Source organism: Rattus norvegicus, chromosome 7 (genome assembly GCF_036323735.1).
Source record: "Rattus norvegicus strain BN/NHsdMcwi chromosome 7, GRCr8, whole genome shotgun sequence".
NCBI classification, from domain to species: Eukaryota; Metazoa; Chordata; class Mammalia; order Rodentia; family Muridae; genus Rattus; species Rattus norvegicus.
In genome coordinates, this window is record NC_086025.1 from 22,709,550 (window position 1) to 22,725,589 (window position 16,040).

At 49.1% G+C, this 16,040-nt stretch overlaps 1 protein-coding gene and 1 long non-coding RNA gene across 5 annotated transcripts in view; one reads left to right on the forward strand and one right to left on the reverse strand.

Moving 5' to 3' along the window:
• The first annotated feature begins 2,023 nt into the window (after nucleotides 1-2,023).
• LOC134479652 (uncharacterized) lies at nucleotides 2,024-11,928 on the forward strand. Its single transcript, XR_010053201.1, has 2 exons — nucleotides 2,024-3,755; nucleotides 10,898-11,928. It is a non-coding gene; the product is annotated as an uncharacterized LOC134479652 (long non-coding RNA).
• Txnrd1 (thioredoxin reductase 1) overlaps nucleotides 8,071-16,040 on the reverse strand; it is an 84,934-nt gene continuing 76,964 nt past the window's right edge. For all 4 annotated transcript variants that reach the window (NM_001351984.1, NM_001351983.1, NM_001351981.1 and 1 more), the window contains 2 exons: nucleotides 15,041-15,175; nucleotides 8,071-9,836 (listed from right to left, as the gene is read on the reverse strand). In NM_001351984.1, coding sequence (NP_001338913.1) covers nucleotides 9,768-9,836; nucleotides 15,041-15,175 — 204 coding nt within the window. In that variant the 3' untranslated portion in view covers nucleotides 8,071-9,767. The remainder of the gene's footprint in view (nucleotides 9,837-15,040; nucleotides 15,176-16,040) is intronic.

A 16,040-nucleotide genomic window follows, 5' to 3' on the forward strand; every position in this document is an offset into this window, starting at 1 on the left:
TACACACACAAACACATACACTCATGCACATATACACATTCATATACACACTCACACACATGCATACATGTGTGTGCACAACACACAAACACACACATTCTCACACACACACACACACACACACACACACACACACACACACACACTTGAGCTCTTCCACAGGGGTTATTGTGAGACTGTAACACAAGTTGCTGCTCGGAAGCTGTTTAGAGCAACACCTGGACATAGAGTACTCAGTGCTGTTAGCTAGATTTATATTAAAGACAGAAAAAAAAATCTAAAATCACGGTAGAAAGACTGAAAGCGGGGTTGGGGATTTAGCTCAGTGGTAGAGCGCTTGCCTAGCAAGCGCAAGGCCCTGGGTTCGGTCCCAGCTCTGAAAAAAAGAAAAGAAAAAAAAGAAAGGCTGAAAGTATCCCATGGTGACCTGAAGCTGCCAGTGGCTGCACATTTTGGAAGGTAAGTAGACAACAGTTTCTGACAAATCTAATGATCAAGGGAGGGATGGAGCAAGAAGGCTGCAGATCACCACTGTCTGTCCCTTACAGATGTCCCCTTTTTTGTGTCCCCATTCATTTCCAAAGAGACAATACAGGCCAGTGGCCCCTGAGGTCCTCTAGGCTCCCATCTATAAATACACTTCTGTGTACCTTGTTACTTGGGGAGGGGCAGTGGCTCTTGTGGGGAGAGTAAATGTCCTTTTGGTCCCCATTATCTATCCGTGCCCAGACATCACATCCTCATCTCCAGACTCGTGCTGACAAGGCCATCCCAGCTATGTTCTTCCTGTTGGCTGGGTCACAAGCCAGGAAGCAGAATGTCCACACACAAAATGGCTGCACTGTCCTTCCCCAGCCTCTGACCTGAGAGACAGGAGGAGAATGAACGAGAGCATGCTGGACTCAGATCTGCTGTCTTACTCATCCTTATCAACATCCATTTGTTTTAATAATTTATTTTTATTTTATGTGTGCTGGTGTTTTGCCGGCATGTATGTCTGTGTGAGCGTTATCAGATCACAGTTGTGAGCTGCCATGTGGTTGCTGGGACTTGAACCCAGGTCCGTTCGGAAGAGCAGCCAGTGCTCATAACCACTGAGCCATCTCTCCAGTCCCCATCTTCATCTTTTTTAGAGCGCTGACGAGATGTCTCCTTTGTATGCAGACCCAGGGGGATTCACAGATTCATTTTCTCTGCTTCAGGTGCTCAATAGCCTGGAACACACACAAACACACGAGCATGTGCACCACATACACGCAGCACCCACCCACCCACACAACACACACACACACACACACATATAACACACATACAACATAAACATAACACACATATAACACACACAACATACACTTAACACACTCACATATAACACACACAACATACACTTAACACACTCACATATAACACACACAACATACACATAACAACACTCACATATAACACACACAACATACACTTAACACACTCACATATAACACATGCACACATACACACACTCACATTTAACACACACATACACATAACACACTCACATATAACACATGCACACATATACACACTCACAGAGAGAGGGAGGGGGAGGGAGAGGGAGAGGGAGGGAGAGGGAGAGGGAGGGAGAGGGAGAAGGAGGGAGGGAGAGGGAGAGGGAGAGAGGGAGAGGGAGTGGGAGGGAGAAGGAGGGAGGGAGAGGGAGAGAGAAGGAGGGAGGGAGAGGGAGAGGGAGAGAGGGAGAGGGAGTGGGAGGGAGAAGGAGGGAGGGAGAGGGAGAGGGAGAGAGGGAGAGGGAGTGGGAGGGAGGGAGAGAGAGAGAGAGAGAGAGAGAGAGAGAGAGAGAGAGAGAGAGAGAGAGATGTTTACAGTTTGGATTAATTGGAGAGTGGACCCTAGAAAGTCTCAGCTCCCTGCAAGGGACAATAGCTTAGGAGAAGAAAGAAGGGAGGCACAGGATAAGGACAAAGTCACCCTACTCTGGAGGAAAGCTGGATCTGTGCCTGAGTCTTGGCTTGACTTTTGACAGGCTAGGTGACCCCAGCCAGTGGCTTGTCCTTTGTGGGTCTTAGTGTTCTCCTGGGTAAGGGGCACACCTCAGCCAGGGCTGCTGAGGTAACAAAGGATGAATCCTATGTGATGCCGAGACTGTCCCTGCCAGTACTGAAGACTAGAACATCACAGCTTTGCCTGTCACGCCAGGATGGACCAAGGAAACATCGAGAACCAAAGCCCAGACTCTTCTGAAGCACCAAAGCCAGTGTGGAAGGGTTTGGATGGAAGGTTAGTCAACAAGAGTCACAACAGTGGTGTTTTTCTCAGTGGCCTGAAATGGCTGGTCTGCCACAGTGGCCTGGGTACCCCGCTCCTTCGTAACCTAGGTGGGCAGGGCAAGTACCCAATTAGCCCTGCTTGGACCTCCCACGAGATTGATTTTTGTGTGGCAAATGAAGGGACAGACCCCCCCACACACCAGCAACCAACAAAACCTCAGGTAGGATACCCACAGCTCCCACAGAAAGCCAATCTCTCACGCAGGACAGAGGCCTCCTGGGAGGGGCAGTGTGAGAACAGGCGAAGGTTGTGTGTGTCAGCCAGAGTGGGGCGCTGGGGAGGGGGGCAGCAGCTCAGGTCTGTGGAGACAGAACAGTGTGTTAGAGAGGCAACCACACAGGCCTGTGCCCAACAGTCCCAAGGAAGCACACAAACCCCTGGCTGTTCGACAAGGCTTGGGAGAGAGGAAGTGGGAAGGAAGAGAGAAGGAAACAGAACTAGCTGGAGCTGCCTGAGGTGCACAGTTCATAGCTTCACCCACAGACTCCAGCAACTGGCTTGCCAGGGGCATTCTACACTGAGGACCCTTTCTGAGGGAAGCTGGTGTTTTCCAAAAATAGCTGCCAGGTCAGAATTGCTTTCCACTCAGAGGTGGGAAGACGGAAAATTCCAGAAACCCCCCTATGTAATGTAATGAGGCCTTTCACGGCTCACCCAACAGACTCTGGAAAACAGTAAACAACTGACCAGCTGTTTAGAGAGTACTAAAGGGTCTCCTTTAAGAGAGCTAAAGCTGGAATCTAGTGCGGCGTGTTATCCACGCACCCGTGTGGCTCCAGAAGCAGTGACCTCGGAGAGACCACCTCTGGATGTGCTGTCACGGTTGGACATGGTTACCTCTGAAGCTCAGACAGAATTTCGTCCCCAGGCTGGGGAAACGACTCAGTAGTTAAATGCTTGTCATGCAAGCGTGAGGATATGTATTCTTAGAACCCACTTAAACACTAGGCATGCATCATAGTACACACCCGTAATTCCAGAACTCCTGTGGCAAGGGGTGAGGCAGGAGAATATCAGGAAGTTCAAGGGCCAGTGAGCTTGGTGCTCAGAGTAGCAGGTCACAGGAAATCCTGTTGTCGAACAAGGTAGAAGGTGAGAGCCACTACCCAGCATTGTCCTCTGACCTTCATGTGTTTGCCATGGCACATATACACTCTGGCACATGGGATGCTCAGCCCAGGGACTGGCACTACTAGGAGGTGTGGCCTTGCTGGAGTGGGTGTGGCCTTGTTGGAGTGGGTGTGGCCTTGCTGGAGTGGGTGTGTCACTGTGGGCGTGGCCTTGACACCCTCATCCTAGCTGCCTGGAAGCCAGTCTTCTCCTAGCAGCCTTCAGATGAAGATGTAGAACTCTCAGCTCCTCCTGCACCATGCCTGCCTGGATGCTGCCATGTTCCTACCTTCATGATAATGGACTGAACCTCTAAACCTGTAAGTCGACCCCAATTAAATGTTGTCCTTATAAGAGTTGCCTTGATCATGGTGTCTGTTCACAGCAGCAAAACCCTAAGACAGTATGTGTGGGCCAGAATTCACAAACGCACACCCACTTGCATGCAGTGTGTGTGTGTGCATGTATGTGTGTAAGCACAAACACATAATATCACTATACAAATATAAGTGTTTATGTGTACGTATACAAGTATGCATATATGTTAGTGGGGTAAAAGTAACAGAGTGGGGGACATTTGCATTTTTAGTAATTATTTTGTGTGTGTGCAGGGGGAGGAGAGGTACGTGTGTGAAGGGGTTCAGAGAACAGCTTGAGGTAGTTAGTTCTCTCCTTCCCTCCTGGAGTCAGCAGGCTTGTGGCAGGTGCGTTTACCAACTGAGCCATCTTGCCTATCCCTTGGTAGGGTCTTTCAGAGATGGCTGGGGGTACAGGGATGAGGGCTCAGTTCTCACTACCAAGCCATCCAATCATGGACTAGTGATTCGTGGCTCATTCGCGTGTCTGTCCTTATAAAACACCATGGTGGTCTGGTAGACGCCAACATGTTGTTCCTAGGGAAGACACCAGAGGGCAGGCCTTCTCAGGCTCAGGAGTCGCCTGTGCCACAGGCAGGCCTGTGAGCCCCAGCTTGTGACCAACTGAGTGCCTCCAGGTTCCCATGCATAATGCTTCTCCCCACGGCCCCTCAGGCCTACACGAAAGTCTTCACACTCCTGCGCGTGTGTATTCCTCAACTGCCGTCTTCCGGCACCCCAAACTGCTCCATAGTAAAAGGAGCTTGTCTTTAGGTTGTATGGGAACCAGATCCAACCGGCTCAAGGCTGAGATCCTACTATGTAGGCATTGAAAGAGAAAGCCATTGTTCGTCTTTACGTCGGGTTTGTGCCTTCACCTGGGGGAGCATTTTTTTTTTTAATTAGGGTTTTAGCAAATGCTGGGCTTTTGTTCGTGGTACTTAGTGGTTGGAATGACCCTGCTGTCACTATCTTAGCAACACTAAGGATGCTCGTGGGTGACTAAGAACCCCGATAGCCACTTTCTCCCCCTCACTGGCAGACCCCCGCTGAGCCCTCCTGGATCTCCTGAGGATTACAGGAGTAGGCACGCTGTGGCACGTATTGGGTTGTTATGCAGTTAACTGTGAAGTGCTGTTGGATGGATTGCCATAGGCAGTCTAAATCAGCAAGAGAGGCAGGAAAGTGGAAAGGGGGCGGTTGCCGTGGAAACGCCGGAAAGGAGCACTAGTCTACAGTATGTCACGGTGTGCTTTTTCAGTCCAAAGAAAGGGTAAAATTCCTATATGAACCTGGAGTCCCGGTGTGAGCTGGTGGGAAGTAAGGCCAAGTTCAAGCATCTATGAAAGGCCCCCGTGGAGGATAAGCTAAGAGTGGGAGGCCCTGGTACAAAATTCGGTCTTTCAGCTTCCGACTTATCACTGAACACAAGATGGATCTGTCCGCTAGCTTGCAAAGTGCGAGCTCCCATTTCACAGATGGGAGACCTGAGGCACAATGGCATTAAGCAGCATCTCCAACAGCCATGGTCCACACCAGTAGGCAGAGGTGAGGTTCAAACCTAGGCTCCCTTGGCTGCCTGTCAGTTTGCTCTTTTGTTACTGTGATAAAATGCTGACTAAAAGTAACTTGGGGAGAAAAGGTTTACTTCAACTTGTAATAATCCGTTACTGAGAGAAGTCAGCCCAGGGCCCTACAGACCGGAACTGAAGCAGAAACCATAGATAGAGCAGTAGTTCTCAACCTGTAGGTTGAGACCCATATCAGACATTTGCAATATGATTCACAACAGTGCAAAATTTCATTATGAAGTAGCAACAAAATAACCCTGTGGTTGGAGGTCATGAGGAACTATGTTACAGGGTCACAGCTTTAGGAAGGTTGAAAACTGGGCTGGAGAGATGGCTCAGCAGTTAAGAGTATTGACTGCTCTTCCAAGGTCCTGAGGTCAATTCCCAGCAATCACATGGTGGCTCACAACCACCTGTAATGGAATCTAACGCCCTTTTCTGGTCTGTCTGAAGACAGTGACAATGTACTCACATACATAAAATAAATTAATCTTAAAAAAAAAAGTTGAGAACCAGCTCCTTATAGGAATGCTGCTTATTGACTTGTTTACTCTATCTGGTTCAAGAGCTACCAGCCCAGGGGATGGCACCATCCACAGTGGGCTGGGCCATCCAACATCAATCATTTGCCCAGGCACCAGCTACTGACAAACCCACAGTCTGATCTGGACAGTTCCTCAGTTGTCCCCTCTCCCCAGATGACTTTAGTTTGTGTCCAGTTGACAGTAAACACTAACCAGCAGTTAATCAGTGTGGTGGTTTGAATGAATGAAAATGACTCCCACAGGCTCAGAGAGAGTGGCACTATTTGGAGGTGTGGCCTTGTTGAAGTGGGTGTGGCCTAGTTTGGAGGAAGTGTGTCACTGGGGAGGCGGGTTTTGAAATTTCCTAGGCTCAAGCTGCATCCAGTCACAGTCTCCTTTTGCTGCCTTTGGATCAAGATGCAGAATTCTAGGCTCTTCCAGCACCAGGCCTGCCGGGACACTGGCACGTTCCCCGCCATGATGATAATGGACTGAACCCCTGAACCTGTAAGCCAGCCCCAATTAAATGTTGTCTTTATAAGAGTTGCATTGGTCATGGTGTCTGTTCACAGCAACGAAACCTGAACTAAGACACCCAGGGCAGGGATTGGGGTAAGGCGGAAGTGTGATTCTCAACCCAAGCAGCTGTGAGTACTCCCTGTATACCAGTACCTCAGATGGGGCTCCTGTCCTCCTGGACTGCTTACCCTCCCTCACAGCACTCCCGCTCAAAGATGGGCTATGAAGTGGAAACTTAAGGGTCATTTGGAAAGTTGGTTCGATGGTGTTTTGCTGGGGCAAACACGTGAAGGAGTGTTTCTCTGAAGCGGACATAAGTAAAAGACTAAGGTGGACTGTGAGGGAATACTTCATTGAAGCAGACACAGGAGAAAGGATGTTCTGCTGAAGCAAGCACAAGAAAGGATACGATGAAGGATTCTTTGCTAAGAACACGCATGTATTGGTCCGCCTCACATTGCATAGTTGAGCTGCATTTGTTGGGACTCCATAGAGAAAGATGCATAAAAAAACTTCTGGTGGCGTGCTGCAGTTTCTTGCTGCTTCCACAGACTCGGGCTGATTGACAGTGATGTCAACTGAGACAGACACACATACTGAGGCAAGACCAGTGATGTTTAGAAGGTATAAACAGAACTTGATGGACACTGACGAGGGAGGGGGCGTCGAGTGTTCTGGCTGCTTCCTTGAGCCACGGCTGAGGCCTCGCTGCTGAATTGTGTTTGCTATCTCGACTCTACTGAACTGGCCTGTGGTGTATCCCTGAAGTGTTTGCGAGTGGATCGAGCTGCTGATTTCCAGAAAACACAGACAGGAGTTGCCCCTGTATCCTTTCTTTTCCCCACTACTCCTGGTGGGTGATAGGCTAAAAGGGAGGTTAAAGCATTTAAGAACCATCATTAAAAATAAGTTTTTAAAAAAAAATTCAGGTTACACCTGCCTGTCAGTTAGTCCATCGAGGGAACTGAGGCTGGGTTTTGGTGCCACAGCCTGGCTCTGGCCTCTGACTTGGCATACCAAAAACCGACTGAAATCCTGAAAAAAAGCAACTCCCACCTCCTGCCAGCATGCTGGGGATCAAGCTACCATCATTCTTTCTGTCAGGGCACTGAGGATAAGCCGGCTGGTGTGTGTCAAGCCCTCTGCCTGGCATGTACCTCAGGGCCATTCATGGAGCTGTTTCTGATGGCAGCCTGCAGTTGCTCAGGGTACAGAGCAAATATATTTTGGGAAAACACTTGCTAAGAACTAACAGAGTGGGGCTTTTGCTTAAAGACTGATGCTAATATGGCACAGGGCACAGGACGTCAGCATTGCTGTACATGGAACTGAAATCACAGAGGCTGCATTTTCCAGGGGCTGAGGGAATATTTAGCGTGGTGGACAGGAAGAATGCACACCCTCACATCTTGCTCCACTGGGAGCAAGAGGGACCAGCTCCCCATGCACACGTTCCTGGGATACCCAGAAGGTGACTTAATGGTGTGGCTGGACCAGTAAGAACTGAAGAGCCACCATCCTGTAAGGACACCCTCAGCCCAGGCAATAGCAGAGGACCACAGAGGCCTGGTACTTGACAGATTTCAGCCTTCAGTACAGAGCCAGGGGCCCGACTCAGCCCTCTGCAGTCAAAGAAGCCCAGAGTAGCACTCAGTCAGGCACACATGTGATCAACACCTTTTATTGGTTCACATTTTTTTTCCAGAAAAACTGTAATAAAAATACATGGAATTGGAATTTGGGTTACAGTACATTGTGCGATTACAGAACATAAACGACGAAGTGTACTCCTTCCATGGGGGCGGAACATTTCATCCCACCAATAGAATCACAACATGATTAGGCGGCTACCCTACACTGTCGTTCTGATCTCAGAGACTGGCAGACTTAGGAGAAAAAAAAACAAAAAATAAATAAATAAAACTCAACAGTCCACTCCTTTGGTTCCCTGGTCTTTTCTCCTCTTCAACACACGGATGTGGGGCGGATCTGAGGGAGCCTCGTGGGGCAGGGTGGGTGCCGCTGGCTGAATACCAGGCAAACCCGTTCCCTGAGGTGGCCCCAAAGGGTACTGGGAAACGCCACTCAGTACTGCAGGTGGAGATGGGCAGAGGGGAGGACAAGAAAAGGAGCTACCAGACCATGGCGGGACGCCTGGCGGCTGTGCGGTGGGAAACCTGTCTGCGCGGTCCTCAGGCATCGTGTTCACTGTCACGTGACCTAGGAGCAAGAACTACACTGGAAAAGCCCCAGCAGCAATGCTGGCAGCAATGCTGTCCTGCCAGGGTCTCTGTGGGCTCACTGAACAGAAAAAAGAAAAACCATTTGGTTTTTCAATGAAAAAAAATCCTTCACATCCACCTGTGTTCAATAATAATAATAACTTATGTTATGAACAGCTTCCTTATAAAGCCATTACCTCAGAAGATGCATATGCTGTGTGCGGAAAGAGCTGCTTGCCTGTGAATGGAGTTCTTATGGGACATAAGCTTAAAACTAAACCCACCTCACAAAAACAAGAAGTTAAAAGCAAATTAAGCATTCTCCATTGAGAACCATCTCAGCGCACTTAGACCAGCAGACAGTAACTGTACCAGGAGAGACATTTACTGCTGGTCAGGCTCTATGCTGGAATACTCCATGATACCCAAGAGCCATGCAATGGAGTCTGAGTAGATTAGCCAAGTCACCGCCGCCCTTGCTAAGCAGCGGCAGGGACACACACTGCCGGAAATTTGCCAAAGTGACCATGGTTTTTCTCAGTTTGGACAGAAGACCTAAACTTATTAAAGGAGACAATGCTACACAGGTTAGTAAAAACAGTGTATTTTAGCCACAGGGTAATTCGTCTTTCTCAGGATAAACTGGTTTGGCTCTCATAAGCCATCTGACCCCCTTCCACACAGTAACGACCGTGCTGTGGATAGTCCAGCCATGACAAAAACTGATTGCTAACATTCCCTACCTCTAGTATCATTAACCCCATGGAGAAAAGAAAAAACAGAATTGACATTACATAGCTTGAAGGCGAGACTAAAACAGTCTACAGGGAAAGGTTGAACCCAACAGATCGACAGCTTTCTGTCACTGCCCACCACTTGGGCTTGAGGCTAGTGACTTCATGGACGCACCGTGATGCTCTGCCGAATGTCAGTCTGAGTCCGTCATGGTGACCCCAGTGCGATGCTGCAGCCTTCTTCTACCTGCCACCTCCTACCCACAAGATCCCAGGGACCTGGTGGCCTTAGGATAGCACCTTGAATTGGTGCCAAGAACCCAAGAGCCTTCCTGAACTTCACCTGGGTGTGGACAAGGAAGCAAGCAATGGTCTGTAGTCTTGGCAACAGCATCCACACTGGGGCTTAACCTCAGCAGCCAGACTGGAGGATGTCTCCCCCAGAACGCTTAGTCACCGACAGCGTTGTAAATATCTGCAGGAAAGAGGAAGGCAGAGCATGTCAAACTCCTGGGCAAACAAGTTCACAGATAGGGCCACATGCATTAAAATGACTTAGGTGACGTGTAAAAGAAACAGAACAAGTATTCCAACCGAAGATGTCCTCTAGTTCTCCAGAGGATAACAGGAGGCACTGCATTAAAACGAGCTGTTTCCTGTGTGCAAACATCTGGTGGTTGGAGGCACTCTCTACCCTTGCTCTCCCACACTGAATGCTAACCCAACTCACCGGACTGCTGCCCGGGGAAAGGACGCCTGCTGTCCTATGGGGGAGTTGGGGGACCAAATGACAACCTCATTCTGTAGCATTTCTTGTGGTCTCACAGACCCTCTCCCTTTGGTTTCCCAACAGGGTTCCTGTGCCTGATCTGTTCCATTATCTGGTCAGAGCTGAGATGCAGTGAGTCCCTGCAGTCTCCTCTCCCTGACCCACAGGCAACGTGACAATGGCCAGAAAGCCCTGCTGGGCTCCACCTTAGCTCTCTGATGTCAGATCCTCAGGGCAGATTTTGTCAGTGGCAAAGGACACAGGATGTGTGCAATCTGAGCCACACACAGAATGACTCAGTGGAGCCTCCTCCTCAGATAACACTTTACCGCCAACAGGGCACGGTGGCTGCTGAACCCCTCCCGGTTATTTTTTGGAACGGTCCCAAGGTTTGCTCACCAGGCCATTCATTCCCTAATGACTTTACCACAAAGGTTTACATCTACCAACAGTGACTGTTTCCATCCTCTAAGTACAGCGAATGTCAGCATGGGCCTGGGAACCTTTACACCATTTCCAGGAGGTTCCACCTGCCCTGCCAGACGGAGTCTCCTTAACCACAGGCCACAGTGTATGTGGAAGGGTGCCCAGAGGAAGCAGATACAGACTGCATACGTCTTTGCTGACACTTCGGAACAAACTTTGGTTTTGCCAAATAACACTTTCACTGGTTCTAAATATATATATATATGCATAAATAGATAAGTTAGTGTTCTAAGAAACCAATATATATTTTAAGCTCATAGCAATACTTCTTTCTATCTTAGCCTTCCAAATAACCAGTGTTCACAGATGAACACCACTATGTAAAACAAGAAGAAAAGAGCAAGAAATCAAGGCCATCTTGATGTACATTGACCAGAGCACCGGAATCAGGCAAGCATCCTCTGAATGAAGAAAGGGGATTTCTAGTCCCGAGAAGAGCCTTTGTTCCAGCTTAGCCTTGGGCAGACACAGCCTTTTCCCGTAACAACACAGCAGGAGCATTGCAAATCTTCAGACCTGAGGACTTATGGGCCAGATTTTAAAATATGACTAATTCACATTCAAAACCAAGGAACTGTAATGGGAGATCACCTTTGTCAGTGAGGATGTAAAACCGGAACTCGGCCCTTCTGTACTACACAGAAAAGAGCATTCCCACCCAATCGCACTAGGCTCATTAGCACCCTACAGTGAACGCTAACATGCTTTGAGCCGGCCCAACTGTTTCTGAAAAGGGATTCTTTTGTTTAAAAAGAGACAGCGTTACCGATGGGGTCTGGGGGTGGGGCGCACGACAGTGTGGGACACTGAAAATAGCTGTCAGAATAGCAGTAATGTGTATGACTGAAGACACCATCAGACAAGTTCTTCTCAGTGTTTATGATGTCAGAAAAGGAATGGGCAAGGGTGGATATTTAAACAGACTCTTGGCTCCTGTAGCCCGCAGGTTTTTGTTTCTTGGGGTTTAGAGAGATTCAGAATGAGGCTTGGATAAGAACTAGCCCATGAAGAAGTGGGGGAATTTCAAAAAGATGTTATCTGTGTTTTGCACCCATGGCTCCCTAGTGAGAAGAGGAAGGTAAGTCATGGCTGCACTCTCCTGCCCCTGCTTCAGAATGTTTGTAAAAGCTTTTATCTGTAAACAGCGACCTTGGAGGGCAGCACACAGAGCCAGGTCCTGGTCCAGGTGCTGTCGAAAGCATCTGCCCGGGGCCGTCCAGTCTGGCCCCAGGCTCATGGTGCCCCACGAGGCTGCCACCCTCTCTGGAGAATGCAAATGTATTAAACGTTAAAAAACAAAACAAAAACAAAAGCTCCTGATGCATTTTAAGACTGTCTGTGTTGTTTTCTGGAGACAAGGTCTCACTGTGCAGTTCAAGCTGGGCTCAGCTTGGAATCCCCAATTTCCTTCTCCTACCGGATGCAGCCTGTGCTTTAAGACAGTAGACATTTTAAAGGGAAAGCTTTGGAGGCTCTTTCTGTGTTCGATTTTTCTCCTCACAAGTGAAGTTGACTAGCTGGAACCACGTATCAGAGACCCTCCAGGTCCTGGGAATCCTCAGAGACCTCCAGTCAGAATAAGAGTGGAGTTTCCTACAGAAATTCCAGAGGGAAGTCGCACTGCCTAAAATGAACTCGCAGCTGGGGGTCTGCCCGGGTCCACGGCCACCGCTCCAGTGAGGCGGACAACGGACCATGCTGTTTCCTAAGTTCCTCTAAGCAGCAGCAGGACCGAGTTCAACGTGTGCTCTGCCTCAGGGCAACAGATGGCGGGGCTGAGATGGCCCTGGGAGCACTTCACACTAGCTCAGGACCCATTCCTAAGTCACCATTATTTCTAATCCATCAATGGATTGATGTTTGTGAAATTCAATAAAGCGTCTGAGGGACATGAGAATGTGACAGGTATGTAAATTAGCTGCCAATCTTCAATTAGCTACAACTGTCAAGTGGCTTGGGTTTCTGACCCCCTTTACTTCTATCCCATCGATTTCCCAACATTTTAATTTCTAATCAAGGAGAGCTCACACAGGCAAAGACACAAAGCAAAACAACAAAGGCAGCCTGAGGTGGTTTTACAAAACCTAGTCGGTTCCTGCAAACACCCAGGCAACCTTCAGCCCAGTGCACCTTCTGTGTGTGAAGGACCCTGGGGAGAAAGAGCTACCCAGTCTGATTCAGCTGCCACAGTCTCAAACACCCCCCTCCTACCCACTCTGCGAGCGGTCTTCCCGTGCTAGCTTAGGTAACTTTGCTGCAAGCCAAACTGAGAAGCTAAGACGTGCCAGACTTCACTGAGTAAGATCATGACTCAGGCTGGGCAACCGTGGGCCAAGTCCTCGCAATTTGTCCTCAACGGCCTAGTCTGTCACCAAGAGATGCTGCCCTCAGGTTCCTCAGGAAAGAAGCTGACACAGGGAGAACACACTGCCTGGCACACACAGTAGGCCAGCATGTAGTCAGTCATCAGAGGTCTTACCAACACTAACTCAAATTTGTCTTCAGGGTCTCCACTCTGTGCTCCTCCAAGTTCCCTTCCCTCAGTACTGAAGCCGTCCGGAGACATTTCCAGGCTTCTGAGGTGGAGATGCTCGGAGTGGGGAAAGGGTGGCCAGAACGGGGAGAAGAAACATTTCTGTTGTTTCTTTTCAAGATCTTATTATTGGCTTTTATCACCTTAGAAAGTATTTATGTGCACCTGTGACCAAACGCCAAGTGTACACAGACACCTCAGTTTCTCTGGAGCTAGGGTTGCTGGGGGCTGTGAACCCCGATGTGTGTGCTTGAGACTGAACTCTGTTCTCTGCAAAAGGGGTATGAACTCTTAACTGCTGAGCCATCCCGCCAGTCTAGTTTCCACTTTCTGACATTATACATTTGTGACACTATTAATATATTCTAAAACAAACAAAACCCACTGACACCGTCCCCATGAGGCAGTCTGTGACGCTGCACTGTCAAGCTAATATAACCCAAGACGAAGAATGTGAGCAGGGCACGGTGTACACGCCTTCACCCCTGCACTCGGGAGGCGGGAGGCAGGCAGTCTCTGCGTCTGAGGCCAGCCTGGTCTACAAAGTAAGTCCAAGACAGCCAAGGCTACTCAAAGAAACCCTGTTTCAAAAAACAAAAAAAATTGTATTAATGTAGACTCTTCAGTCTTCGTAGTTTTTTCAAAATAAAAGTTTTTATTTTGACATTTTTAAATGTCAAAAATGGTGGCTTCTATGACTCATGTCCCACTACCTCTCTGCCATGCCTGTCTGGAGGAAGGGCTTAGTATTCCATGTTTCCGATCAAGTTAGCACATGCCAACCTGGAGGAGGCCATCACCTCTGTGACAGAATGCAAAGTGCAGGGCTTTCCCACGGCTGTGGCTGTGCTTAGAATAGGGGTCTGCAGCCCATGCTGTGTGCAAATCACACTGGCTGCAAGGCTCGGAACTTCTCTAATCGTCCTGCCTCCACCTCGGTACTGGGATCACAGGTGTATCTACCGGGCGCAGTTTGTGTGGCGTGGGATTAAACTCAGCTCTCTGCATGCTGAGGCAGGCACTCTACCGTCTGACACTCAAGCCTTTCGCGTGTCATGTGTGTGTGTGCTCAAGCACACGCATGTGTATATACTCATGGTTATGTGGAGGCCGGGGTCACGAAACCTCTGGTGTTTTCTTCTGTTGATCTCTACCTTACATTTTGAGTCTCTCACTGACCCTGCTTCCGGTATCCATCTATCTTCTTTCCCTGACCCTTTGACCCCCGCCCCGCACCATAATGGGATTACAGTCATGCCACTACACCAGAGTGCTTCGTCCTCTTCTGTGCAAAAAACACTTTACCCATGAGCCATTTCCTCAACCCCCTTCCTTCCTGTGTCTTCTGAAAGCTGACATGTTCAACACAAGTGGAAACAGAAACCAACCAGTTATGAACTGCAGAATAGGATCCTGTGAGAATGCACACGCTCTCTCTCTCTCTCTCTCTCTTTCTCTCTCTCTCTCACACACACATACACACACACACACACACACACACACACACACACACAAGCACAGGCCCCTCCTATGTGGCTACGGCACACAGATTATTAACTCACACCGGTCCTTCCTGCCACTCTAGGCTATGGTAACAGTGCTCAGGCCTGGATAATGCGGACAGCCAGCGAGCACTGACACTGGCACCCAGAGGCCCAGAGCAGGCCGTTTCCAGTTTCACCATCCTTTGCTCAGTGGTTTAGACGCATCACTTCCCAGCATCATTCTTGGATCCCCACAAGCTCGAGGCTGACCCTATCACCCGCCTGGAGGCTTTCCCAAACCACTACCATGGAAGGTAAATACTCACCACAGAAACACTTTAAGACAAACAGTAATAAAAGTAACAGACCTTTTCAGTGGAGCTGGGAAGTGTCCGCCCGTGACTCACCTCTGCACAGACCGGGTGGATGCCAATGGTGCTGTCCAGCTGCTGCTTGGTCAGCCCGCACTTGAGTGCGGCTGCAAAGCCCTGCGTCACCTCTCCAGCATTTGGACCCAGTACGTGGAAGCCCACGACACGTTCCTACGATGCAAGAGAGAGGGATCTGGGTAAGCTGGTCTCTCCAGTCTCTCCCCACAGCCCTGGGACTTCCACAGACCATGGGCTGTGAAAGCCCCACTGTGTGCTGCAGAAGTGATGAGTCTGTCATAAGAACAAGAAGCCGAGAAGAACACACGAACTTAAGGGAAAGTGCAGTGTCTGCAGCTCCTTAGCCGCACGGCCATTCCAGACAACTCTAGCAGAGGGCAGTGTCTCAGGTCCTCTCAGAGCCTGACTATTTTCTGTGGTGACTGAGGCTTAAGGGAAGTCACTCAACTTCAAGATCATTTAGCTGACATTCTGGGCACAGGAAGTGCAACTCAGGTACCGTCCAGACCCTTCCACAGGCACGAAAAGGGAAATCCTGGGGTCTGAAGTACCTGTGTGGGAATTACTGGTGTGGAGAAAATCGAAATGCCAAGCCCAGATTATCTCTGCCAGGAAGAGAAATCTCATGTCTCACAGTTCCGTGGGTACATTTTCAGAGCTGACAGACTAGACCAGTCGCTCTGCTTGGAATAAACGAGCAATGCAGGTCATGGGCTGCCAGCCAACGTGCAGAGACTTCCTTAGAAACAGTCAAAGGATAAATAAAAACCATAAAGAAAAAAAATAGGTGTGTGAAACGGGAACCTCTGGGGCTGGAGAGGCAGCTCAGTGGTTAAGAGCCCTGGCTGCTCTTCCAGAGGACCTAGGCTCAATTCCCAGTGGCCACATGGCAGCTCACAACTTCCTGTAGCTTCAGTACCAGAGAATCTGACATCCTCACATAGACATAAATGCAGGCAAAACATCGATGCATGTGAAATGAAAACAAGAAACTATAAAAAAATAGTTGCGTATAAAT